General features: G+C 45.7%; 2 protein-coding genes across 4 annotated transcripts; one reads left to right on the top strand and one right to left on the bottom strand.

Annotated features, from left to right (window-relative positions):
* Positions 1-1,209: 1,209 nt before the first annotated feature.
* lman2 (lectin, mannose-binding 2) lies at positions 1,210-7,961 on the top strand. 3 transcript variants are annotated; one of them, XM_026185259.1, is made up of 8 exons: positions 1,210-1,349; positions 3,471-3,589; positions 3,727-3,844; positions 4,301-4,383; positions 5,523-5,684; positions 5,786-5,900; positions 5,988-6,107; positions 6,274-7,961. In XM_026185259.1, the coding sequence occupies exons 1-8, from the start codon at positions 1,301-1,303 to the stop codon at positions 6,432-6,434; spliced, it is 927 nt and encodes a 308-aa protein (XP_026041044.1). In that variant the 5' UTR covers positions 1,210-1,300; the 3' UTR covers positions 6,435-7,961. The 3 variants fall into 3 exon arrangements, with proteins under 3 accessions (XP_026041044.1, XP_026041037.1, XP_026041028.1); XM_026185252.1 differs by lacking the exon at positions 4,301-4,383 and adding an exon at positions 4,447-4,526 and having other exon boundaries at positions 1,210-1,606; XM_026185243.1 differs by having other exon boundaries at positions 1,210-1,606.
* Positions 7,962-11,644: 3,683 nt separating this feature from the next.
* On the bottom strand, positions 11,645-26,086 carry sparc (secreted protein, acidic, cysteine-rich (osteonectin)). The gene is made up of 10 exons (XM_026185271.1): positions 26,004-26,086; positions 17,786-17,851; positions 17,357-17,410; positions 16,123-16,210; positions 15,311-15,432; positions 14,776-14,896; positions 13,178-13,311; positions 12,712-12,860; positions 12,471-12,619; positions 11,645-12,333 (listed from the first exon to the last, which is right to left on the bottom strand). The coding sequence occupies exons 2-10, from the start codon at positions 17,840-17,842 to the stop codon at positions 12,305-12,307; spliced, it is 903 nt and encodes a 300-aa protein (XP_026041056.1). The 5' UTR covers positions 17,843-17,851; positions 26,004-26,086; the 3' UTR covers positions 11,645-12,304.
* Between the last annotated feature and the right edge of the window lie 1,206 nt (positions 26,087-27,292).

Genomic DNA, 27,292 nt, shown 5'->3' with positions numbered 1-27,292 from the left:
GTGTAGGTAAGTCAGAGTCATCTGTAGATGAATTAGGATTAATATTAATGTAATGTGTCTTTTACTATTATTCATCTGTTTGTTATTGATTGAATGTTTGTCTCATTCTCCCATTATATGCTGCTACACTATTTTATTCATTGCGTGACGTATGTCACTTGTATTGATAGGTATGTTATTTTTATTTTATTTTATTGTATTTTAGTTTATTGTATAGTATTTTATTCTATTCTATTCATGTGCACTCATTTTTTTCTTTTCTTTCCTCCTGCCGCAGTGAGCATGTTCATGACAAAAGAATTTCCCTCAGGATAAATAAAGTTCTTATCTTATCTTAAATGTGTTCTTCAGAACTGAAAATTTCACGTACCTATCATCTGTATGTAGTTGGAGTGCGTGTAAATATTCACAGTATGAATGTAACATTTGCATGGTTTCATTAAATACATTATACTTAGAGAGACTGCGGCACCCACGGTGTGGGATGGAGAGATTTCGCAGGTCTTTCCTCCCCACTGCTGTCAGACTCCATAATAAAGACTTTAACTGATCAAGCACACACATCCATACATATGCAATAATACTAAGTGCAATAATCCTTTCTGTCATCGTTGTATTTTTACTCAGTTGTATATAGTATTTGTATTTGTATTCTATTTTTATCTTATTGTATATTTATTTTATTTTATTCTACTGTATATAGTATTTTATTTTATTCTATTCTGTACAGTTGTGTACTGTATTTATTCTTATTGTATTCTAATTTTTGCCTCATAACTTTTGCACTGTCCACTCCTGCTGTGACAAAACAAATTTCCCACGTGTGGGACTAATAAAGGTTATCTTATCTTATCTTATCTTATCTTATCTTATAGAGTAAAGTTTCCATGAGGGGCACAGGGGGAAACTTATTCCAGATTTGACTGATATTGTTAATTACAACCAGTGGTTTGACAGAGTGTAATGGAAACGCACTAAAACTACAACTCTGTTCTTCTCTGTAAAGCTAAAATCGTCATTGTTTTCAGCCTGACTGAAGAATACAAACCTTCACATGACCGTAGTCTGTAATTAAATTCCGGCAGTCTGTCTCCATCTAGTGTACGAGTAATAGAAAAACAACTTCATCGCTGATTGGCTTAAATTGCGATGTGCTCGTTTCTGATTGGCTAGCAAAATCTTTACCGTCTACAAAAGCCTTCCGTATGGGAACGCGGACAGCTTAACGTTTCATCTTCGTCATTATATTTTATTGTATCTCACCAATCAAAGCCTTTGTACCTGTTTGGTTTTATATTTAATGAGTGCAAATTTCAAAGGATGGAGAATGACGCCGAACAATCGTCGGGGTGATTATAAATGTGGCATTTTGTTGTTTCAGTCCGGATGAGAACAGCGGACGGACCAGTTTATGGCGTTTAGAGGAAGAAGCTTGGCGGTGAGAGTTTCTCTCGGTGCTGTTCGGGTAAAATGGGAGGCTGCAGAGCGTTTCGGGGCTCAGCGTTGCTCTTCGTGCTGCTGGAGCTCTCTCTGGTCTGCTGTGACATCACGGACGGAAACGCGGAGCACCTGAAGCGGGAGCACTCGTTAACGAAGCCGTACCAAGGTAGGGGCGTTAGCCCGGGAGCTAACCCGCAGACTCGGGGACGTCTCCGCGGCTTCTCGGGCCCAGCGGAGGCTCCGAGCCGCCTGCATGTACACTCATCTTACACTGAATGTTTAGGGGCTTTTAAAGACCGTGTGGCAGAGTGTCCTCCTGCGGGGTTAAAAGCCCCAAAACATTCGCTGGTGGGGAGCTGGAAGATCGATAGTTCCTGACAGGAAAACACACCAAATATGACTCACTTGTATCAGGAAGCTACACAGAGATTATTAAGTGATAGGCTGCAGTCAGCATGAACTAGTTTCTTCGCATCGCTATGGTTAGAGATTTGCGCAAGTGAAGAAAATCAGTCCTACATATTTGTGTAATGGCGCACTGCGAGACATATCCTAGCATGTCTGCTTCATCGCATGAAAATATTAATATTCACAGAAACGGGAATAAATCGAAGATCGTCTCGGTGAATACTAAAATCGTTCTGCATGTCTGAGGCTGCTTTTAATCGAATAATTCGGACTTCACTGAAGAAAGTCTGCTGATATTTACTGGATCTGAGCATGTTCACGTGTGTACAGTATCTCTCTCTCACACACACTCACACACACACCAGTCTGTGGTCACTCAGGTTCATGTGCAGATTTATTCTCAGGCAGGATCGATCTTCTGGTGGGCAGGTGTAAGATGACAGGTGCTTTGAGTGCTCAGAGTAGCAGTGTCCTTTATAAGAAGCAGGAGACACCGAACTGCTTGTCAGAGCTGCTTCATGCTGATCTCCCTCCACATCTGAGTTTTTGCTTCAGCGGCTTTCCTGCAGCCACGCTTCATTTGGCCTGCCAGTATCTGTCAGCTGCCTCAGCAATGTACGTGAGGAACATGGTCCACTCAGACTCGCTGTCCTTCAGAATGCTGTTGAGGTTCTGCTGGCGCTGGGAATTGTACATCCTGAGGACCAGGACCTCTGCCAGATGCTCACAGCACACCCTGACTATGTATATGGGTATGAGCATCCTCCCCCACCACCTGATCCAACTCAGCACCAGGCAGTGATCAGGTGACAGGTCAGCTCCTTCCTTCAGCCAAGTGTCCAGAACATACGCCCCAGATCTGGTGATACGATTACAGAATCAATCACGGACCTGCAACGTAGGGCGCCCTGGTGCCACATGCACTTACGGACATGTTTAAACATGGTGTTCAGCACAGACACACCATTTTAGCAAACCGGTCCAGTGACAGATCGGGCTGTTCCTCCTGATCATACTGCTTCAGCGCACAGCTGCCCTTCAGGTGACAGATTCCAGAGCCCATGAAGTGCTCTAACATGAGTCAGACATGTTACAGCTGACCCCTACAGCGCCTCCTGCAGGCAGTGATGCTGCAACCGATTGATTAAATAAATAAATAATTCTGCATATCATCAGCAAACAGTTGATTTTCCTTTCCAAGTTTACCAGGCGCATGTTAGTTAGTTCTTCTACAAAATCAGCTCCACCCTCCCTGTTGAGCGTGTAAGGATGTCTGATTACAGAGTTCAACCAGGAGTCAAACCATGGGAGTAAAAAATTCACACATGGTGTAAGTGGCTCACAGAGTTCAAAAGAAGCTTTAAAAGTGCCTCAGTGTGAGTCCTCCAGATTAGATTGAACACTCTTTAATGTCATTATGCAAGTTTAACAACATTATGATTACATCTTAATCCAAGAGTGTAGCCACGCTGGTATGTGTAGTGTAGCCACATTATTAGTGAGCTTTAGAAGGTGTGAATGTTTGCTGAGTGTGAAACGGGTGTGACGGTATTGACACAGCAGCGAGTCTGTGTGCTTAACCTGCTCATGTGTGTCTGAGCGTTTGCCTGTTTTTCCCGCAGGTGTCGGCAGCAGCCCATCCAGCCAGTGGGATTTCTCCGGAAGCACTTTGGTGACGAGCTCGTACGTCCGCCTGACTCCAGATGAGAGGAGCAAGCAGGGATCCATCTGGAACACCGTGGTGAGGCGAGGCGCGATCACAGAGAATCATTTAAAGTTAAAAATGTCCCCTCTCTGTGGCTGAAGCCTCCTCGCTGAGACGAGGAGTTGTAGGCTTCGACTCAGTAGCGTCTAACCCTCGGCTCGTCTCTGTGTTAGCCTTGTTACCTGAAGGACTGGGAGATGCACGTGCAGTTTAAAATCCACGGCTCGGGGAAGAAGAATCTCCACGGTGACGGCATCGCTCTCTGGTACACGAAGGACAGGCTGCACTCAGGTAACACCGGGTCTTCGCTGCGAAGGTCCGGCTGGTGTGAAGGAGCTTCATATAGAGTTTGGATTTACCCAGAATTCTCTGCTGCAACCAAACTGAGGCCTAAGAAGGCAAAGTGTAGATACTGAGCAGCCTAACCTCCCTGAAGGTGGAGCTCTTTCTCTTTGTATACGACATAACCCAGCATAGTCGTTCGAGTCGGGCTTTGCGGCGTGTTCGCGGTGAGTAAACGTATCCCTACATGCAGCTCTGTGAGGCTGAGGTACTGCGGGCCCCTTCTCGCCGGTTAACCGCTTCATGGTCAGGAGGAAAAAGCATGTAAAGTGTTGCAGCTCAGAAGGACAGCTGTAAATCCAAACCTGTGTGTGTGTGTCACTCCATACGTGTCTGTCATCTCATCACTGCTGACCTCACATAGTGTCTCGCTCACGTCTCGCCTCATCTCTGCCTCCATCCTAGGCCCTGTGTTTGGAAACCAGGATCAGTTTCTTGGCCTGGCTATTTTTTTGGATACCTTCCGCAATGACCTCCATGGGATGGATGTAAGTGTGTGTGTGTGTGCGTGCATGTGTGCCGAAGTGACTGACCAGCTTGTTTCTTTGCAGGGCCCGTGTTTTCCAACAGCGCCGTCTTCCACGGGCTTGCCGTCTTTATAGATACTTACTCTAACGATGATGCGACAGATGTGAGTGGCTGCAGGTTTTCCCCGTCAGCATGCTGTCTCAGTGCACAGTCTGTCTCCTCGTTGTGAAACGCTGCAGGCCTGTTGAAGTAGACCTATTCGCCGTCCTCCTTTTCAAGTCTGATTGGCCGGGGTGGGGTGGGGCTATAATGACATCTCCCCTCTATGACATCACACGGGATTACTTGTGCATACACCGACCTTATCGTTAGGAACTCTGTTCATGTTTAATATTGAAAAGAAGATATGACAGGACATAAGGAGAAGCAGAAAAGGTCCACTTCAGCGTCAGTGACAGAATATTTGTTTGTTGTTGTGTCACCTTATCGCTGTTCTGTGTCCCTCACATAGAAAAGGCCCCGGTTTAAATAGAAATACAGTTAACAGCCATAGAGAGTCTGCAAATGTCTGAAATACAGTAAATTACATTTTTAGAACTAAATGTCTTTGATATATCTTAAATTGGACTGGATTACAATGCTAATACTGATGTTTTAGACAGTGTGTGTGTGTGTATTGATCAGACCAAATCGATAACAATCTGAGCTTTGCAGCCCGGTCAGTGTTTGAAATCTTTCTCTGATTTTTAAAAAACAGTCATGAAATGCTTCACAGAGGGAGCAATAAAAAAGAAACTGCTTGTGTGGGGTCAAAATGAACGCAGAAGAAGCAGGAAGACGACACAGAACGCAACCCTAATCTGAACAGCTTTCAGAGCTAATGTTGGGAATGCCCTTAGTGGGCAACTCGGGCCTCGAGGCAAGGAGAGAAAAAGCACTCGAGTGTTTAATGAGACCTTTACCCTCGTCAGAGCTCAAACGCTCAGCAGGAAGTGAACATCACTGTAACCGCAACCAACCGCCATCGCGATTTGTGCTGATTACCTCAAATGTGTCATGTGGACATGTTTTGTTTTTATGTGATGTATTTGTTGGTCTTGTCGAAGCGTGTAACGCCTGTGTAGGACTCGTGTACTGATCATTTCCTGTCCGCCGCCAGCGCTCTTTCCCGTACATTTCAGCCATGGTGAACAACGGCTCTGTGAGTTACGACCACGGGAAAGACGGCCGCTCGTCTGAGCTGGGAGGCTGCTCTGCCGAGATCAGGAACCGTGATCACGACACGTACCTCGCCATCCGCTACTCCAAAGGGCGACTGACGGTAAGTGGCCGCACCTTCGGTTTCTGCTGCGACTGCAGTTTGAGGTGGAGCGTTTGCAGTGTTTTTACCTTTGGTCCTGGCTCCCCTCTGTAACCCGGCAGGTGATGGTAGACGTGGACGACAAAAACGAGTGGAAGGAGTGCATCGACATCGGCGGAGTTCGTCTTCCCACGGGATATTTCTTTGGGGCTTCGGCAGCTACGGGCGACCTGTCGGGTAGGTCTGAGCTGCCGGCGAAGGAGGAATACTGATTGTTAAAATCGCATTCTTAAACCTCGAAGTGTTTTCACCGACTCTTCACAGATAACCATGACATCATCTCCATGAAGCTCTACCAGCTGATGGTGGAACACACGGCTGAAGAGGAGAACCTGGACTGGACGAAGATCGAGCCCAGCGTCAGCCTCCTCAAATCCCCTAAAGGTAGATTCAAATACCCAAAACTTTATTTAGAATAAAGTGCTTCAGAGTGTTTCAGCAGGGCTACAAGTGGGAGGGATGTTTCTCAGACTTCTAAAATATTCCAGTTAAAAGCACAGTTAAAACCAGATGGAGTAAACTGATGGTGGATGTTCTTCCTGCTTCTCAGACAACATCGATGATCCCACCGGAAACTTCCGCGGCACGCCTCTCACCGGCTGGAAGGTGTTCCTGCTGCTGCTCTGTGCCCTGCTGGGGATCGTGGTGTGCGCCGTGGTGGGAGCTGTGGTTTTTCAGAGGAGACAGGAGAGGAACAAAAGGTTTTACTGAGGAGGAGGAGGAGGCAGCAGAGGAGGACGAGACTGGTGTTCTTACTGGAGAGGAATAAACTGTTTCCTGATCATGGATTGAGCACTTAATGTGAATTTGTTTTCTACAGATGGTCTGAATGTTTGTATCTGTGAAGCACTGCGGGGGGGAGGTGATGATTGCAGGGTTCGATTTCCTTTCATTGACAAACTTTTGGGGGGGTTTTCTTAAAGAGAGTGTTACGCCTGCTTTTTGTTGATCAGGTGTGTTCTGCTGCAGAGAACGTGAACGTGGCTTTGATCCATGAAGATGGTTTCTTATTATAGAGGAGAGCTGGTGCTGGTTTAGTGCCGACATGTGAGGAACAAACTCGTGTAAAGAAGTCATCACAGCCAACGGGAAGGCTTCAGATTATAGTCGGAGCCTCGGGCTGCGGTCCAACAGTTCAGACATCCCTCATTTGTTTGGTTTTGCTGGACGTTAAACGTGACGAGTCTGACCGCTCCCACTCAGCCTGCTTCACAGCGATGGTGGATGGTGTTAACGTGGGTCTGCTGTGGAGACGAGAGGATCATCTTACACATCCACATCACGTCCGTTATGTTAGGGTCAGTTTCTCGTGTTATGTTCTGCCGCAGACACGTATCAGCCTTGTAGTCGTCTCCTAGGTCTCCTCAGCCGAAGGAGGTGATAAAGGACGCTTAGAAGCTCCTTTCCTTAGTGCTGGTGGGATTCAGCGGCTCTGGTTGTGCCTGCAGCCTTCAGGAAGTTAGAGACTCATGAGGGAATAGAAGGGACTCTTTGGCCGCGGCCTGATCGATTTGATTCGTCGTTGTTTTATCCATCCAATCAGAATCATTCAGTTCAATCCAGGATTTCCTGAAAGTGTTTTTTTTTTAAATTTTTTTATTTTATTTCAGAGAACAACTTTGTGTGTGTCTGTCTGTCTCTGCTCTGATCAGTCTCCAGCCTGTCGACGCCCCCTGGTTTACTCGATGGCGTCTGTGAAGCTTCGTTCTGATGGTTAGCTGACGGTTTCGTTTAACGTCAGAGGAAACTGATAAGCTTGCCTAAGAATAAAATATTTACTGGACTCTGCTCATCGCTCATGACATAAACACGTCAGGCTGTACAAACTTTAAGGGGACGGCGAGCAGCTCGGAGGGATAGTGCGGTCACTTCCTGTTTTAACTGAAGTAGACATCGTCCTGGAAACAGACGGTAAAGTTCACAGCGAGTTGAAACATTAGAAACATTAAAGCTGTTTATGTGTTTGTGGAGAGCAGCTATTGTCAGAGTTCACATAGAGTACGGCCTTCTGTCTTCAGTTTATGTGACGGGGTGTTTGAATCATGCTCGGAGAACAAGTGTGAATAATAACTGATCATTTCTTATTTTCTCCTTTTTGTTCGTTTGGGTTTTTGCTTTGCTCACGTTTTTCTGTCATCTTTCATTCAAAGCGTTTTTATTGATTTGGTTTTTCTGCAGAGACAGTAAACTCTCCTCTCGTCACAAATAATATACTGAAATAAAAAAAATTAACCGTGAGACTGTTTGTGATTATTCCACGTCTATGACATCATTACTTTACACTCTGCTGATAGTAAAGCATCCCCCTGCCTGCAGCTCCACCCTCTCTCCTCCGCACATGCTCAGACCCTCTGATCCTGCTCACTAGAGTTGGATGTCTCCAGACCACTTTTACGTGGTCTTGGTCTCGGATCCCTCGGTCTTGTCTCTGTCTTGCTGTCTCAGATCGACATCGTGGAGATTTGGAGTCAACAGTATCCATGACACACAACGTAACGTCCCATAATGTGTCATGCGCATAAGCATCAGCTCTGAGCCGTGCTTAGAGAGTGCTTGTAGTGAATCGGAAGAGTCGACTCCCATTGAGCGAGAGCCAGCTCCTCACTTGATTTCCTTTCGCTGCTCAGCTCTCACACAGTGGCTCAGCTATGCTCCAATCCCTCCATATCGTGGCCAATCACATGCGAGGATATAGGATAATATCATTATGTGAAAAACAGAGGGTGAGAGACGCGACAGTCAAGTGGAGCGTGCGTCTGTCCTCTCAGTAAGTGAGTGAGACAGTAGACAGCGGTGAGGAGGGCTGTGCGAGTGCATCTCAAAAACATATAAATATGCCTGACACCTGTAAATGAAGCAGCATCTGGCTGCAGTTTAAAGACTTGTCTCGGTCTCGTCTCGACTTTGTCTTGGTCTTGACTCGGTCTGTCTTGGTCTCGATACCCTCTGGTCTTGGTTTAGGCGGTCTTGACTACAAGTCTACTGCTCACTGAACATCTCAGCCTCCGCCATCTCCAACCCTCACAGCAGGTCTCACCTCCACATTTAACACTTCTCTTTCTGTCATAAATCACACCTGACACTCATCTCCTGCACTTTCTCCGCCTCTCTGTGGATGTGTTGACCCCGGGTATTTAAACTCCACCCACCGTCACTACCTCCACCTGCGCCCCTGCTCTCACAGCGGTTCAGTTTTGGGTTGTTTTGTTTATTCAGATTGAATTTAAAGAAATCAAAAGTTCAAACATTTTTGTCCGTGATTAGTTATTTTCAGAATAAAAGCAAGTTCGTTACTAAAAAGTTTTTCATATAAATCCAGAAGCTTTGGTTTCCTGCACAGGAAAACTTTCTTGTGTTTAGACAAACCTCGGGATGGGCTCAGTTTAACCTTCAAAGAAGTTTAAATTAAACGTCTTTTATTTGCAGCACCGGCTTCTCTCCGTGCTTTCTTCAAAGATCGCCAGCTTTGTGCTGGAAATCTGAGGATTCGGGAAATTGTTTTAGGTCAGCACTTCAGGCTGTGTTCATGATAACCACATGAGACGTGGCTTAATGTGTTTGCCCCTTCCCTGACATGACGGTGAACGAGGTTGTTCCTCCTGTTAGCTCTGCTCTCCTCGTCCTTTACGTGAATCTTACACGAGGTCATATGAACACCATCAACGGGTCCAATGAAGAGCGCCGCTTTATCTCGTTTAGTTTTAATAAATACTGGAAACCAAAATTGTAACTGAAGTGAAATTGAATTGTTTCTATTATCTGTCTTCATGATGTTGAAGTCAAAAATGCAGTGAAACATCTTTCCAAATTATTTTTATATGAATAAAATCTTTTTGATAAATATGGCAGGGATAGACGCCCCCCCCCCCCCCAAGTGGAAGACTAAACTGTCGCATTAACAGCAGGTGGCAGCACACGCCAGGGGCGAGCAGGACTTACTGGGAATAAATGAGTAACGAAAGCTGTTCAGTCACGGCCTCAGGATCAGGAAGCACCAGCAGAGGACGTCTTTCCTCTGTTTGGGGCTTTGGGATGTGCTCAGAGCAGCAACGCCTAAAGCTGCGAGGCTCTGTGCTCGTCCATGCAGCCTCCAAACACCGTCTGACCACGAACCCACACTGACTTTTGCACAGCTGCACAAACGTCAGAGCCCCGCGGTGACATCAGCCAAACACAGGACATTTATATCAAAAATACAAACGACCATGGGCTGCTGCACAGAGTTTGTTTTAGTCAGTTTTATGGTCCTTTTCATGTTAAAAGTGCCCTTAAACTGCACACAGGGCCTCACAGCAGCACAGAGGGCTTTTATTCTGTGTAAATGAGGATTGTTTCCTCTGCAGGACTGAGCTTCATATTCTCTGCTTGTTTAAAACGGGACAAACCTACCTCTCCCCCCTCCCAGCCTAACCTCAGCTGCAGTGACTCAAACTTCCAGTAAACCTTCGTCTGTTGGATGAAATCGCTGCTGTACTCACAGCTTTTTTCCCCCTGCGGCTCGGAGGCGGGGCTGGAATCTTTGTGGACGAGGCGAGGCTGTTGTTTCACATACTTGACGCTGGAGTCTGGATGAACGGGTGGAGACGGTAACCGGGTGCACCACCTCTCCCTCTCCGGTCTCCCGGGGGACCACGAGCAGCTTTGCAGACAGTCAGCAGGCACGCAGCTGCAACTCGTGCACTCACGCTCCGAGCTCACTCCTGTGTTTTAATGAGTGCAGTCTAAAGAGAGGCCTGTAATCGTCTGCATTTTCACAGTGATTTCTCAATTTTAGTCTCATTTTCAGCTTTTATGTCAAATAATTGTTAATAAAGTTGTGGTCCTCATGTGGCTTTGATATGATACCAGCTGTAGGAAAAATACAACACAAACCCTGCAAATGTTAAATCAGAAGGTTTCCGTCTGGAGATTCAATATCATTGGATCATTTCAGACGTTCACCTTGTCTAACAATAATATTTACAGCTGAAGAAGTCACACTTTCAAAAAAGTTTTGTTTGTTTTTGAGAAAATAAGACAACTTTTAAGTGAAATCACAGTAAAAAGGCCTTCGGTGCACACGTAACCCACAGCTGGATTAAATTGGAGATACTGAATAAATATTGTAAAATCCAGCTGTTTCTGTGGTTCTCCAAAAATATCTACCTGATACTCGGCACCAACCTTTGATGCATGATGAAAGCCACCAGGGAGCGATAGCTGTGGTTTCAGCTTTGTGACCCCTGTAGACTGTTTTGGGTCCCACTGAATAAAAAAATGTAGCCTGTTTTGAAAATCCTAATCAGACTTTATTAACTGTGACATCAAACCGCTCACTCACGACTTGTCAGTCACAGGTGAGTAGCCAATGAGCACGATGCACGATGTCATCACATCCAGGTCTTTCTGCCGCCAAGATGGAGATGGTGGAGACGGTGGAAACGGCGGTATGGTCAAAGCGGTAATGCTCCCACTATAGCTGCTATAGCCATCTTTTTTATACAGACTTTGCTTGTGCCTAATCCTGGACCGTCTGTTTTTCTTCTTCTTCCACTTCACAGCTGGCAGCTCTGATTCTTAGGGCTTCAGGTCATTTGCATCATGCGCTGCAACGTTTTGGCTAAAAGTTGTTCATCGCCAGAGGGACTGGGATCTGCTCCACTCTACTAATCCTCCACACTACTCATAGTGGTGGTGAAAAAGTTTAAACTATTTACTGCATCGGGGGCAAAGGGAAGACTGTAAAAAAAAAATTTTTTTTTTTAAAAAGAGGGGGGTGTAATTGGGAATCAGAGTATTTAAAGCTGATAAAGGTGGAGTTAGGAGACACCACAGAGGACGTCCTTCTCCCAAAAACGTGCCCATAAACAGATGGCTTTAGTAAAAGCTCCAGAGAACGGGAGAAAGAAATGCAGATACGAACGCATGCAGAGATGTTCAGATCTTTTCATAGTTTTTTATTCATGGATAAGAGATCGCTCCGGCTCTCAGCGTCAGTAGAAACATGAGAAAAACTCTCAGCCTGCGAGATTTTCCCCTCGTCATAACAATATATCCTCTTTATTGCTTTCAATGTACTGGTGTAGCAGTAGTCATAAGATCAAAAACCAAAATACATCAAATGACAAAAAAAAAAAGAGAGTCCACCACCGAAAGAGTGCAAAAACTAAACAGCTCATTTTAGTAGGAAGCAAGCAGAGGGAGCATTTATTTCCAAACTTTATTGTCAATTTACAGCTTTGTCCGCTCACAACACTTCAAAGCCATCTCCAATTAAAGCCCCGAACACATGGCAGCATGAATACAACACTGGCAGCACGTAGATTTACATCAGAGGTCTTTTGTTTTTTACAGGAGCTTTTTGTTCCACACGTGGACGATCCAAAGATCCGTGAACACATCGGGTTAGTACAGGCTGTGCACATTTCTCTCTTCTAATTGATTTTAGTGGTATAGGTAGGAAAGACCGTTATTTGAGAAATAAAAAATAGAAATGCAATTAGCACCGTTACTGTCATTTGTTTGTTTAACTTAGGGATCAGCACCTTTTCCCGTTAGTAGCGAATAAGAGACATCATACTGCTGCTGCGGGTCAGAGCGACTCAGATGATGAGATCTTTGTCCACATCCTCTGCAAACACAAAGACGAGAAACACAGAGAGGACACGGTCAGAACAGTGAGCTCGTCGGGTCACGCCCTACCCACCCAAAAACTCTGTCCCACAGTCCGAGGGATCGTATTAGATTTGTCAGGTGTTCGGTACTCACGGTCCTTGAGGCCAAAGCAGGTGGCCCACTCCTCCAGGGCGATGTATTTGTCAGCGTCAGCATCGCACTGCTCAAAGAAGCGGGTGGTGCAATGCTCCATGGGAATGAGAGGCGCGCGCAGAGGGGCGAGCTCTGTGTGGGTCAGATATCTGGAAGCAAACAAACAGGACAGCAAGGATAAGTTTGGCCTTTAGTTGGTGAGACGCAGCATCATCTCCCCCTCCCCATGACCCCTACATACCCGTCGACGGGGTGCTGGTCAAGCTGGCCGAACTGCCAGTGGACGGGGAAGATGTACATGTTGTAGTTCTTCTCGAAGTCGTGGGCGAGCAGGTCCAGGGAGTGATCACCGGCCTGAAGCCTCTTCTCGTTCTCGTAGATCTTCTTCACCTGAAACGTCGGACGGAGGAGTTCACGTCGGGTCATGTTGGAAGTGGCAGACGTGCAACAATAAAGAGCCTGAAAGCTTTTTTCTGTTTTATCATGTTTGTAGGTTTACTACTTATTTCCTCAGGCTGAGGTTAAATCCTCAAACTGTTCGACCGCATTTCAAAGCACTCGAAGCACAAATGTGCTTAAAGACACTTCTTTAAACTTACGTTTCATCATGAAACCTGAAACATTTGTGTCTGTGACTGCCGTCTAAAATGATGACAGTTTATTGTGAACAGAATAAAGGACAGATCAACAAGCCGGTCTGTTCTCACCCTGAGCTTCTGCTTCTCGGTCAGCAGGTTGTTGTCCTCGTCGCGCTCGTACAGCGTCACCAGAACGTTCTTCAGCCAGTCCCTCATACGCAGCGGGAACTCTGTCAGCTCGCTGTCCAGACAGGGCTCGATGACTGCAAGACAAAAGCACCATCAGACACAGACTCACACTGACTGCTGGGCTCTACACCTGCACAAACGTCTGTGATGCTGGAAATCAAAGCATGAGTGTTTCAAACATTGATGATGCAGGGTTAGAAGTGACGGCTACACCCAGGTGTACTTTGGTGTACTGAACAGTGCCGTGATCTCCATTTAAACCCTGGAGCCCAAACACTTCTCCTCGCGCTGAGCTTGTGTATCGTGTTCTATAGCTCGCGTGTTGGGACACGTCTGAACGCCGCCGAGCCACAGCCACAGTCAGACCCACCCATCAATCACTAGCGTGCTCTGACACACCTGAGCTCAGCCTATTGGCACGCCGGGGAGGAGGCAGGGGAACTGACTGGGAACTAAACTTCAGATATGTCTGAACCATCAACACCGAACCAAAAAACAGAAACAGGAAGAAACCAAAACGCACTATGTCGAAACAAAAGATGGGAGCAGCGATACAAGAATATCCAAATTCATGAGCTGGAAATCCAGATGAGATAAAATTCCAGTCGAGTTGTCAGATAAATTTAGGAGAGGTTCTCCCTGAAATCTCAGAAAAGCTGCACTCCTTTTACTGCAGAGCCACTTCAAACTCCTTTTTGTCCTCATGCATCCACAGATATAATTCCTATCTCAGTTTCATCTTTGTTTCTGTGCGTTATTGGAGGTTTGCAGCTCATCCTTCAGATCTTCTAGAATTAGTTTAAATGCTGCAAACAGGTTCAAATAATTAAGTGCTTTACACGTGATTAAAGAGGCTTTTTCCCCGAAGCCAACATTAACGTTTGGGTGTGACCAGGGTGGAGGCAGCACGCCCTCCATCCCGTCCTTTACTCAGTGACTCAGACTCACTCGAGACCACCCGAAGGCTCAGCGCTTCAATTCCTGCTGTATCCACTCAGATTAAAGGAGATAGCGTCCTCCTCGATTCAGTTTTATTTATATAGCGCCAAATTACAACAACAGTCGCCTCAAGGTGCTTTATATTGTAAGATAGACCCTACATTAATACATACAGAGAAAAACCCAACAATCATATGACCCCCTATGAGCAAGCACTTTGGCAACAGTGGGAAGGAAAAACTCCCTTTTAACAGGAAGAAACCTCTGGCACTCCACTTAGCCGCGCTGTGAGCTTACTTAATGCTCACTGATACCATCTAAAATACTTGCATGCTGATTCAGGACCGTTTAAATCAGAAATGGAAACAAACTGTTTGTTTCCATTTCTGATTTAAAACTTTGTTTAACTGGACAAATCTGTGAAGCCAAGTTCAGACTGTGCTAAAGACCTGCATCCAGAGAACACAACGTGTTAGTCTGTTAATCTGAGTCCTCATGAATAGAGGAAAATCTCTGCATGGTCTGCAGATCATGTGTTTTTATACCCTGCCATAATGGATCATTGCCTGAACGGTTCCATGCAGAGTGTGAGAGCTCACGTTTGCAGGAGCCGATGTAGTCGAGGTGCAGCTTGTGGCCCTTCTTGGTTCCCTCCAGGGTGCACTTGGTGGCAAAGAAGTGGCAGGAGGACTCGTAGGTCTTGTTGTCAGTGCCGCAAATCTGCAGGAGAGAAAGCAGAGCTCAGTCTGCAACGCAGTGACATTGCAGGGACAGACGAGTCCTCACACGTGTGCTTCTGACCAAAACAGCCCTTTAGTTTGAAAATATGATTTTCCTGAAACAAACTGAACTAAAAGCTCGGAATTCTTTCTTTTTTTTCTACTCTTTGCTTTGCGTGATGTCACAGACACCAGATAGCCCTAATAGAGAAGCTCCGCCCACCGGTGGCTCCTCTGCTTTGCTTGCAGGCCAATCAGATTACAGTTGGCCTAATGCTAAAATTCTTCTTTCTGCTTGCAGAGAGGACAAAATCTCTTCATGCAGAAACACGCAGAGCTGCACAGCTTCAACTCCTGCCGCAGATGCCAGTCACGCCACTCAGGTCAGGAACACTCGGGCTGATTTTAAACTCACATGCTCAAAGTCTCCTTCCACCGGTGGGCAGGTAGAGGGGTCCTGGCACACACACATGGGAGTGTTGCTCTCATCCACCTCACACACTTTGCCCTTCTTGCAGTGGTAGTTCAGACAGGCATCTGTGGAGAAAACAGAAGTGAAACAGTAGGTTTTAGCTTCAAGGGACAAAATGTAGTTTTTATTTAAAGTGGACATAAAGAAGGCAGATCTGCATCATTTTTGCATTTCCATCTTTCCTTCTTTACGTCTCTTCTGTCCTTTTTGGTTGTCAGAATCAGAATCAGAATACTTTATTAAGGGAAAGTATGAGAGTTACGGTTGCTCCAGTACAGTAACATTAATAGAAACAAAAACAAAAACAGACTAGACTATTAGCAATACAATATGTTAAGATATAAGGAGCAGCACAATATATACAAATCATCAAATAATCACCAAATTGCTGTCAGCTGTTGCAGTGAGAACACAGCGGCTCGTAGCTGACCTGCTGTGCATTATTAAGTGAGGGTGTGCAGCTCATAGGCTGAGCTGCCTCTTAAAGTGGGTGGAATGTGTAATTACAGAGCGAGGGAGTCTGTCATTACGGCCATTTGAGTTGCCAGTTTGAGGCTTTGCTAAACTCAGACAGCCACAAATGCAGTGAAATCAAATCCTTCATTCTAATGTTTACAGCAGGTTTGCAGGAACATCTGCTTTGACTTCAGCATCTCAACATCTTTCATGTCCACGTTACCACCCATCAGGGGACAGAAGGACATTAACTGTGACATTAAAGTTTTGATTGGAAGTGAGTGTGTTTGTGAACTTACTCTCAGTGACAACATCCTCAATAATGTCGATGGCCTCGTCAAACTCTCCGATCTCAACCTGCACTGGATTGGCCCCCACTTCGGTCTCCTGAAGGACACGAGAGGTCAGAGATCAGATCATAAAGCGCTCAGATTGAGGTCTGAGCTGTGTTCGGGTCTATTTCTGCCTGACGTCCACTTAAACCAAACCGCCTAAATACGTCTGGTTTCCTGAAGACGGGAAAAACAAGCTGAAGCATCACCGCTAAAGAAGGTTCCTCCCTGAAGGCCAAACAGAGTCTGGGAGCAGCCAGACCATAATATTCAACAATAACACGCAGCTGGGGCCACATGTGGAGTAATGGCTTCCTGAGCAGCTAAAATTAACAGCTGTGGGATCTTTGGTCCCACTGGACCTCTGAAGCAGGAAACCATAAAACGTTCTCATGAAGACTCTATGCTCTGCTGCAGGAATGTTTCTGGAATATCACGGAAAGAAACCTGAGCGGATGGAACTGAAAGAATAGGCGCTGCCGTGTGTGACATGGCGCTTTCCTGAAAAGGCAAAAGCACGGACGTTTCACGTCTTCAGTCGCTGCGTGTCGGTTTTGGGTGGAATTTGCTTTAAAACCTGAGACGCCTTCAAGGATGAAACAGAAGCTCCCAGGCTTTTTTTTAAAAGCTTTGACGAGGCAAGAAGGTCACGACCCAGAAACAAAAGCAGAAGCACAGATGACTGATTCATTAAGCTGATCTTGGTTATTTTCTGACATGTCTCAAACATGTGTCAGCTCTTTGTAAAAACACTTCGTTGTGTCCTTTGGGCTCATGTTTTTAGAAAGCAACCAAAAAACAACAAGTTTTTGTTGATGATTTTATTGCTGGACTGATTTCTTCACAGAAGCAGTCTCTCCTGCAGTCACAAGTGGAAAAACGCCTCGAACTTCGGCTATGCTGCGGATGAACCCTAAAGCTCCGCTGCAGATCGCATCATCTCCGAGCAGCTGCGTGGCTCAGAAAATATGCCGCAGAGGCCAAATCAGACATACGGGAGAGCAAATGTTTCCCACAGACATCACGGTCACACTTACACTCGCTGCCAGAGGATTCCTCTGCAGACTTTCACCCAGGGTTTCTCACAGATCCACGAAGGCTACAGAGGAATCCTTATGGAGTGTTTCATGGAAACTGAAGCTTCCTGTTTGTGTGACGGACGATGATCACAGACGGCAAGAACATCAACATCTGGACTCACCTCAACAACTGGCTCCTCAGTCCCAGGCTCTTCCACGATGGGCTCCTCATCAGCCTGACACACACACACACACACACACACACACACACACACACACACACACACACACACACATTAAACATTATTAAATGCTTGTGGCTGCTCATAGAAGTCATGTGAGTGCGTCCACACAAACACACAGTAGAGAAACACTCACAGGGGAGGAACTGGCCATCAGGAAAACACACACACACACACACACACACACACACACACACACACACACACACACACACACACACACACACACACACACGTCGAAGAGAAACGCACACACGATAAGTCACAGCAGAGGAAAGAAGAAAAGAGGTCACACAAAGAAAGGAAGATGCTATCGAGACGTAAACATCTACACACGCACACACACTCTTACAGGCATGTGTGACTTACAGGAGCAGCCCTGGCGTGGCCAGCCAGGCAAAGGAGGAAGACGATCCACACCCTCATCTTCAAAGTCTGTGGAGACAAACAGAGATGATGAGCTGACAAAAACGCACACAGACACTTGATTAAGTACGCAGCTTTGTGTGAGTGCTCACTCAAAGTAAAGCAGAGTTTTTGTTGCTTCTTCTTTCGCTTGTTAGAATCAGTGTAAACTATGGCGCCTCTGGCAGAGAGCCCTGCAGTTCTTCTCACGACCACAGAAGCCTGTGGGACGATTCTGACGCTGATGGAAGCGCTCCAGATTCCCAAACAGAAGCGCTCACTGTCTGCTTTGTTTCCCGACACGCTGGGTTCAGATGGTCTGTGACGCTCTGAGAACCATCTCTCCCTCTGAGAGGCGTTTGCTCTGCTGCAGGAGTCTGACCGAATGCTAACCGGGGTCCCCGTACGAGGCCGGGTCGGCCTGTTGTCATGCTCTTCGGGTGGAAATGGCTCCGGTCTTTGTGCGCTCTCTCTCACAGCAGCCTGAGGCAACGTTTGCACCAGCCAGTGTTTGGATCGACCAGCCTCAATTAAGCTCAGTTAAACACACATTTACACCCTAATGACAGATATGTGATAACAGGGCCCTGATATGTGACTTGGGGTCTTTTAAAGGGTGAGACAGGACTTGGCACCCGCCTGTGAAACACTTGAGAGTGACATGAGGTGACGTGGATGTGAGAGAGGCCTGCAGAAACAGATTCGCTGGAGTTTTAGGAGGACTCATTCAAATATCAGTTGACCAACTTATTTTGAAGGATCTGTGCTGAAACCTAAAGGTGTGTCTGCTGCTCGTGTCCTCACACCCGAGCGACAGAGAGGCTCGATTATGGAGCAACACGCTGGCGTCTGTGCGTTTGCGGTGGCAACGCCTTTGGTAAGGACAAAGTGTGTATTTAGAGGTGGAACCAAACACAACACCAGCTGGGAGCTTTATTAGGTGCTGGTGACGGTGCCACCACCTTCTGCCACCTTCACGAAGAGAGGTCATTGTGCAGTTACCAAAATACGCTTGATACGCTGGCGTGTTAGTGCTGCACATGCTGCAGTAAGCTCTGTCACCCCGAATGTGTCAAAGATAACAGACAGTGCATATTTCCTGTGAAAAGAGACTCTCTGTGTCTCCTCTAAGGAACCACTGTTGGAAACTCATCCCGGCTTCTGTCTCCTCTTTGTGTCATGTCTCCAGGACTGAATAAAGCCTCCTTTGTTTGCAACAGAGCGCAGCGCTGCTCAGTCTACTAGTTATCTCATCCTGCACCTCCATCAAGCTTCTCCCAGACATCAGGGGAAGAATCTGTGAGATCAAACATATGAGAAGGAGCAGACCATACAGATCAAAGCTCCTCCCTCTGTTATTGTGTCTTGATTTTGAAAAGAAATGGAATTCGCCCCAAAACACAAGGCAGTATCTGCAGTTTTGAGCGGACACAGTTTAAAGGCTGCGTGAGATCAGCAAGGATAATAAGACTTAGCAAACAGAGCTGTGCATACTTGGAATTCCTGCGCCTCGGATAAGAGTGCAGCAGCTTGAAACCAACAACAGTTGAATAAAAACGAATGATCCCTCCTTCCTCTGCAGCTTTAAACCTCCCAGCATGTCAAAGATAGCTGCAGCTGAATGGCGTGACTGTGAAAACACTGAAGCTGACACCGTGCCCGGCTGATGAAAAGCACGAGGCCTGTAGACACGAAGAGGCTGAGTCGAGCGACGTTTTGCGACACATGCAGAAAAGAGTAAATCTGTTTGAAGAACCTTCAGGCTAAACACGAGTCCGGGGATTGGCGTTTGTCTGCGATTGGCTCCAAATGCTCACAGCAGTGCTCGTTAGGAAGGACGGACGTTGATTTTTGGTTAAATTTGCAGCTTTAAGGAACCAGATTTCCTTCTACTCCCACCGGTTTCTATCAGCTGATACAGGGTGGTAATGTTTCAGCATATAAGTGCACACATTCATGTAAAGTCACAAAGTCCTGCTGCTGCCCCTCTGTAGGCTTCCTGAAGCTGGCCAAGAGGGAAATGGACTTTTAGCAGGGCTTTCTTTATTTAGTTTAGTTTTTTATTATTACATGTTGGTCATGCAGAAGAAATATATTTAATAAATAAATAAATCACAAAGAAAAAATGGTTCTAATTCTTATCGTTTTGCTTTCCTACTTGTCTGGAATCATAGCAACAACTTTCTTTTGTTCTTTAAACGTTTCCATGTGGTTCAAATTGATGCTGTCCTCTGGATTTATTTAAGAACCTGAGCTTGCTCTGATTATCACTGCTGTTGATGGAGGCCTGAAAAACCTTTAAGTTGGTGGGTGAGTTAACAGATATCACTTCCTGTTTCTGTTTCAGAAGATGAAATCTGTTTCCTTTGGCCTGAAGTCTAACGGGGGTTAAGCACTGCATCCCTTAGGGTCAAATCCTGACATGGATTGGGTCGTATTAGGAAAAGGAGAATAATTCTGATGTGTAGAGTTGCTCGTTGCTTCTGCAGCTATAAAAGATCGTTTGCTCTAAGCTCAGAGTCCAGGCAGGACCGGCACAGAGGTGTCCTCTGTTTCAGAAGGCTAAGAAGTCATAAGCAGCTCAGATGTGGAAAATTACAGAAGAGCTGGCAGCAGTCGGAGAATGACCTGCACAAAGGCACTTCTCTGCACCTTTTGAAAAGAAAGAAAAAAAGATGTTCTGCAGACGGGACATAAGTAAGGGCCTCTGACACATCGTAAGCAGAGTGTCTGGGCTGAGTGTCATCGCAGCAAGAAGAGAAAATAAGCAGGAAAGCGAGTGTTTGATTTGGAGGGACGTGGTGTTCCCATCGCTTTTACTTATTCTCGTTTGGCTTGACTCGGCGGGAAAGGGGAGGCCGGACATGCTGATGTAACAGCAAAACAAATTATTTTATTTGGAAAGCCGCTCACATAATCAAACACGGTGAGGCTAAAAGGGAAACTTGAGGCTCATAAAGGGGCCTTTCTCCCTCCCCACCAGTGGATTTCAGCTGGGTAAGCGAGCGTAAACAGCCCAAGCTGGATCTTCCAGTGATGCAGACATTTCCCTCTGCAGCTGCTCCTCTCCCAGCAGGCCTTCAAAGAGAGCAGATTCACACAGGTTCTTTCTTCTTCTCCTTGGTGTCATAACGGGCAGGTTGGCGGGCCTGGATAAACAACCTGTCGCAGTGCGTCTGCAGACAAACAGCTGTGCAAAGCAAATGCTGAGAATGAACAGCGGTTTCCTCTGTGTGTGATGTGCTCTGCAGACACACACGCTGTTCAGAACGAGGAAGGTCAGCATTCATGATGCACGCAAAACACAGACGCATCCTAACTTTGACTCTCCTGCCTCGGCATGGCCCTCAGATCATCTCGCTTCTAAGGTCTTCGCTCAGTGTGAGCTACAGCGGTTTCCTTCAATCTGCTGGCTTCTCAATAACTTCTTCAACTCTACAAGAAGAACCTCTCTTCCATCGAGACGGACACCTCAAGGAAAGATTCCTCTGTGATGGCTTCCAGCGTTTGCCCTTTGACCTTTGGCACCACTGTCTCCCACCCCCGCTCCAAAAGACCCGTCCATCAAACAGGTGGCAGAAATCCGAGTGTGCCGTAAAGCCTTGCTGAGCCGTCTGTGACGAGTGAACAGGACTGACAGGAAGTAAAAGATCAGTGCAGACCCTGAGTCAGGCTGTTAGAGGAAAACTGGAGGGTCTCCTCTATGGGCTCAGATTTTTTTCTTGTAAATCACACTGATGAGTTACAAATTTTTTTGTTAAAGTTTGTCTACAAAAACCTACACATAAAACTCGAGTTGCAAGTATGAATTTTTCTTCCTGTCAGCTGATTGATCATGTCATGTCAATCACAAATGTAACAATCCAATCAGAGAGCAGATGGGTTTAACTGTAGGAGGGGCGCTTCACTGAGCTTCAGGTCCCAGAAAGGTAAAACATTTTGAAGATGGAGGACGGCGACGGCGCTTCTGTAGCGCAGTGCGACTTTGTGTTAAAGTAATACTAAAGTAATAATGCTATTTCTGACCATTGGTATACCACAACTATACCCTTTCATCTTTTATCGAACATGTGTTCGCTGTCCTCCATCTTCATAAAATTCATTCAACTCTATAAAGTTTTCAGATATTTTGGTTTACAAGGTCACAAAGCTCAGTTCACAACGATGCAGTCTTATTTACAAATACAAAATATTTATGACCACAGTCTGAGCCCGTACTCCTCCTTCGTGTTTGGTTCAGAGAAGAAAGATTATGATTCGAACTTTAACGACTTTAAACAATCTGCTTTCTAAGTAGCTGAAATGAAAACAACAACACTACAGATTTAATTGAGGACAGAAGACGTGGCTGATGCTGCAAACCCAACAGAATCTGCAGCAGCAGTCACTGAGTCACTGATGGTTTCCAGTTTTCGTCAGTGGAAATGAGCAGAACATGTCCTAGAGGGATATATGAGGTGACATGGAGAGCATCCACTTTTCTGACCTCTTAACATCCACCACGTGACCCCTGGCCCATAGCAGATGTTACTTTTCCATTAGGACCTTCAGAATCCCATAAAAAAGCGTTGATTTTTTAATTCATCACACACCTAATGTGAGATGGGCTGCATGTCTTTGGATGGATGAGGTAAGTAGTTTTTCCTGAATATGCATCAAATCTCACTGGAACCTGGACTAGTAGGACTGTTTCCTTACCAGAATCTCTCTAAATTAACCAAATCTTCACTTATTGAATATAAGCTGCTGACATTAACTCTTTGTGGATTGCTTCATTACAGATTCTTGCATTACTTCAGGTTTAATCTTCACAGCCTGCTGCAGCGGTTTCTTTCTTCAGTCCGAGCTCACACCTGATGAATCTGGTTTCCAGGGAGTACAGGGACCTCCCTGTACTGAACAAAGAGCAGTTTTCACAGCGTCCCATTCACCTGCACCGCTGAGCACAAAGAGAAGAATGAAGGAGAACTCGAGTGGAAAAAGTCCGGATGTTTGTAACCCGAGTCCCTCGCCACATGACCTGTTTGACTCTATTTCATCCTTCTCTCCTTCCCTTCATAATTTTATCTTTGATATTCTTCTCTTTGATTGCTGTAATTTGAGGTAAAATAATATCACCAATCTTCATATCTACAGATCAGAGGGAACACGCTGCTCCGTCACTGGGCAGGCCGGCTTTAAGCGCTCTTCGCTTTCATCTCGGCCACTTTTGTAACACTGAACTACATTTGCTGCCGCTTTCACTTCATCCAACACACACAGCAGGAAACCAGGAGATCCTGACTTTATGTGCTCGGTATGGTGGTCACAGACCCTTTACTTCAATATTATTTATATTCTTTTTAAGGTTTTGGAAGATGATAAGAATAAAGCAGATGTAATCACACACAAATGTAACTTTTAATAAACTTTTAATGATTTAATGTTCACTCTTACAGCTTTACTCTGATTGGATAAAACACCAGACAACAGAAAGTTGCTCGTAGCTTGACCTGAAGTCAGACATTGAAATACCTGATCCACTCATATCAGTTAGCTATCTACATTAGCCTTAGATAACCGTGGAAGTAAGCTAACATTAACTCCGGTGAGGTGTCTTTCTGGCTGGCTTACCCTGGCTATAAAGCTAAATCTGAGCTAAAACCTCAGACAGCATAAAAGATGGTGGTAGCGTTCAGGTCTGACACCTGCTCAACTCTGTATATTTTTATATACCGGTATTTTATTTATTGTTTACTCTATTTAATTTGTAAAATATGTGTACACACACACACACGTAGAAAAATATTTAGTATACACATCCAGAAATGCATATACTATTATATATTGTACATATATGTATTAGTTTCAGATGTAGCCATTCTTGTATTTTGCTTGTTTACATTATTGTATTTTGCACAACTCTGTTGCTTTTGAAGCTCGCACACAAGAATTTCACTCACATGTACTGTACCAATGTACCTGCACATGTGATGTGACAATAAAAGTGATTTGATTTGATTTGCAGTTTCTCTAATGTCCACCAGAGGGCGACTGCTCTGCTAACCAAAACAATTCCAAGAGACAGGGAGTGTACCGCTCACTGATGGCAGCGTCCCTCAGCCTGTCAGTCAGAGCAGCCCCTCTCACACTTCCGCTCTTCCTTCCCTCACCCCAAGGCAGTCGCAGCCCCTCCCTGAGCCTGTTTCTGCTAGAGGTTTCTTCCTGTTTAAAGGGAGTTTTTCCTTCCCACGCTCGCCAAGCGTTTCCTCATTGGAGGTCGTGTGATTGCCGGGGTTTTCCCTGTATTATTGTCTGGCCTTTACCTCACCATATTGAGCGCCTTGAGGTGACTGCTGTGGTGATTTAAGTTGTATAAATTCAACTGAGAAGTCAGCACGCCTCGACTGAAGTGCTTCTTTAAACCGATGAATCAGTCACACCTCAGACTGAACTCTGAAGAGACTTTTCCCTCTAAGCAGCAGGACTTGTTAGTCTGTTGGTGTGTTCTCATATTTCTTTATTCTTTTACTTTTATGTCTCCTTCTCTGTCTCCTTCCTCGCGTCCTTCTTCCTCACATTGAACTCCAGATTTTTCTTCTCCGCGCTGAGCACAGACAGTAGCACAATCCCTCCTTCCTTTCTGGGGATTAGTGTTTTTCTAGAGATTGCCAAGCTGGCTTTTCACAGCATCCTCAGCTCCAGCCCCTCCTCCACCACCTCCTCCACCACCTCCTCCTCCACCTTCCACTCCGGTCCAGACCTGCCACCTCAACAATTAAGCAGCCAGAGACGCTGTGTCTGCACTTCTCTCATACTAATGCTGGCACATTGTGCTTCAGCCTTTCCACAGAAATCTCGGACAAATCCTCAACAGGTGTGACGAACACACAAAACGAGACTGGAGACATTTTACTGAGACACATGTAACCGAGTGTGACACAAGAAGAAAGGACTGAGCACATTTCCTTAGACAGCAGCGAGCAATGAAATAACCCAAGATTTTCTAAAGATATAAAAACTCAACTCAGTTTGAGTTAAAGTTTCATTTAATCTGTGCATATCTGAAAAGTATCGTCCAGTAAAGCTCAGGTGTGACTACACGAAGGTTCCTGTGGTTAAAGAGTTCCTGTAGATCTTCAGTTATTTTTTCAGTTTTCCTCATGCAACAAAAAACAAACTGCTGGGTGCAAAATTACATAAACGTCTCTTCTGTTGACCTTTTTTTCTTCCCAGGAAATGTTGCCATCCACAAAAAGGGACCAAAGGCAGAGCCATCATCATTATGAGAGCTCACATGCCACTAATGTTAAACTACTGATTTGTACTTTTACGTAAAATCACAGTATAAGTTTTGGATTCTTGAAGTCATGATGGTCATATGTGCTGTGCAGCTCTCTAGTTTATCCTCAGGCTGCTGGGTGGATCTGGGGTGGGGGTCACGGCTCTATGGGCCCAGTCAGGCTGTTCTAACCAAACTGTGAAAATCTTTATGCAGCTCCATGACAATCCAGCTGCTGCACCATGGATCAGCACTAACTCAAAGAAACAGCTGGTAACCGATCACCATGGCAACCTGCATTCCTTTACATGAGAGTAATCAGGGAGGGGGTCACAGAGGGGGTCAGGAGGAAACTGTGGAGAAACTAGAATCTGTCACAGCTTCACCTCCTCCTCGTCCGATTTTCTTTCTCTCTTTGTTTTTGTATTTTCACACATTTTTCCACATAATTGTTTTTTACAGAAACAATAATTCACCAAAGAGAGGAAAGCAGAAAATCGAGAATCAGAATAACAAAAGTGTCCAATTAAAAAGGGTCTGAATCCCTCCTCCCCCTCAGCCCCCCTCCTCTTATTGCCGATGTGGCACACAATAGCTCCACAGTCTGAATGCTCTCAGTTCGTTCACCTGCAGGCTGTGATTGAGCAGTAATGGCAAAGGAGCCGTGGCTGCTCTCAGACCACAGTCCTGCCTTTAAAAGCAAAATTCAACAAAGTGGAACAGAAAAAAAGTACCAGCTGTTGAATGTGCTGAAGTTAAAACGGACATCTGTGTTTGTGATAAGTGTGTGAGGAAAAGTGTCAAAGCAGAGCCCTTCTGCGTAAAGCCGTCACTCCAACTGACAGAGCTCTAACAGCAGAAACGTTTCACTGCATCTAAAAGTGTAAATGTGTCTGTACGAGTCGGAGGCAGAGCGCTTACCTTCAGCTTTCAGAGAAGAACACCAGAAGAGAAGTCAGCTGTGTGCGGGACCCCGACGATCTAACTCCAGTACTGCTTTACGCACAGCTCATTTCCAATGGGACGTCCCAGCCTGGATACAGCCCCCCCCCCCTTTGGTCCATCACAGCCTCCCCCACCGCCTGTGGGCGGGTCTGTGATGTTAACCCTTACGCAGTGGCTGGAGGATAAATGAAGACTGGAGAGCAGCGATGACACGAGAAGAAACACGTGACCTGTGTCGTTACTTATTACTGTTAGAAAGATCAAAGACATAAAAAACATTTTGGTAACTCTGAAGAAAATCATCAAATACAAAATACTTTAAACATCTGGATTGACGTAGTCCACCTACAGACTGTATATGGAAGATGGGCACACATTGATTAGCTGAGCATTTGCACTTTGTGCAGCAATAAGATCAGGATAACCCTCCCAGTCCCAGCAGCTGATTCATGATGGAGCCTATCCCTGTTACCATAGGGCGAGAGGCAACGTACACAATTTGACCAATCAGGGCTAACACAGAGAGACAGCCATTGGCACAGACAGCCACTGGTACATGCATTCAGTCCTTTTGGCTGTGGGAGGAAACACAAACATGGAGAGAACATGCATGTGACATAGAACTCAGGCAACAGTGCTAACCATAGCTGTCCAGTATTTGGGTATATGGTATTTATTATTATTATAAGTGCGTGTCTGGTTGGTGATGGTCACTGATGGCTGCTGGCGTACACCTGCACCGGAAGCCTCTCTGTGTCCCGGGTTGTTTAAGCCAAAGCAGAATGGAGCAACAGCATAAAGACGCTCCAGAGGTCCAGTTCAGGGACTCCAGGTAGCTGAGGTGAAGCCTAGCAGGCAGCTAGCAGCTACAGCCACCTGTGTCACTGTTCACCTGTCAGTCAGAGAGGCCACGCCCATAATAATGCAAACTGAAAACTAGGTGAGTATAAAAACATTGTTCTAAAGTTTGTCTATGGGGACTGACTCACTGCTGCCTCTGCTGGACAGACTGCAGCTATCTGAGTTCTTCTCCGCCTGGTCTTGAACCTCGGGTCCAAGTTCTGTGCAAGTAAATCTTATTTTTCCGTAAATGTGCATCTATGCCTGAGTTAAATAGTCACGATCTCGCTCTACACTAAAGCTTCAGTCTTGTTCCCATAAAACTGTAACTCAGTGACTTCAGTGCTTTGGGGCATTTGTAGAACATCTGCATCACCACAGCTCAGACTCATGGACTGCTTTTCCAGCACCTGCTGTCCTCTGAC

Source organism: Astatotilapia calliptera, chromosome 2, assembly GCF_900246225.1.
Source record: "Astatotilapia calliptera chromosome 2, fAstCal1.2, whole genome shotgun sequence".
Taxonomy (NCBI): domain Eukaryota; kingdom Metazoa; phylum Chordata; class Actinopteri; order Cichliformes; family Cichlidae; genus Astatotilapia; species Astatotilapia calliptera.
The sequence above is the reverse complement of the archived record's forward strand: the minus strand, read 5'-3'. Positions and strand labels throughout refer to the sequence as shown.

Excerpts from the sequence above, each read along its gene's own strand:
- sparc (XM_026185271.1), bottom strand. The coding sequence starts at position 17,842 with ATGAGGGTGTGGATCGTCTTCCTCCTTTGCCTGGCTGGCCACGCCAGG. Across the intron at positions 16,211-17,356 it reads CTGAGGAGCCAGTTGTTGAG|GAGACCGAAGTGGGGGCCAA; the intron begins GTGAGTCCAGAT and ends CGTGTCCTTCAG. Across the intron at positions 13,312-14,775 it reads CTACATCGGCTCCTGCAAAC|TCATCGAGCCCTGTCTGGAC; the intron begins GTGAGCTCTCAC and ends TTTGTCTTGCAG.
- lman2 (XM_026185243.1), top strand. The coding sequence starts at position 1,471 with ATGGGAGGCTGCAGAGCGTTTCGGGGCTCAGCGTTGCTCTTCGTGCTG. Across the intron at positions 5,685-5,785 it reads ACTCCAAAGGGCGACTGACG|GTGATGGTAGACGTGGACGA; the intron begins GTAAGTGGCCGC and ends GTAACCCGGCAG. Across the intron at positions 5,901-5,987 it reads AGCTACGGGCGACCTGTCGG|ATAACCATGACATCATCTCC; the intron begins GTAGGTCTGAGC and ends GACTCTTCACAG.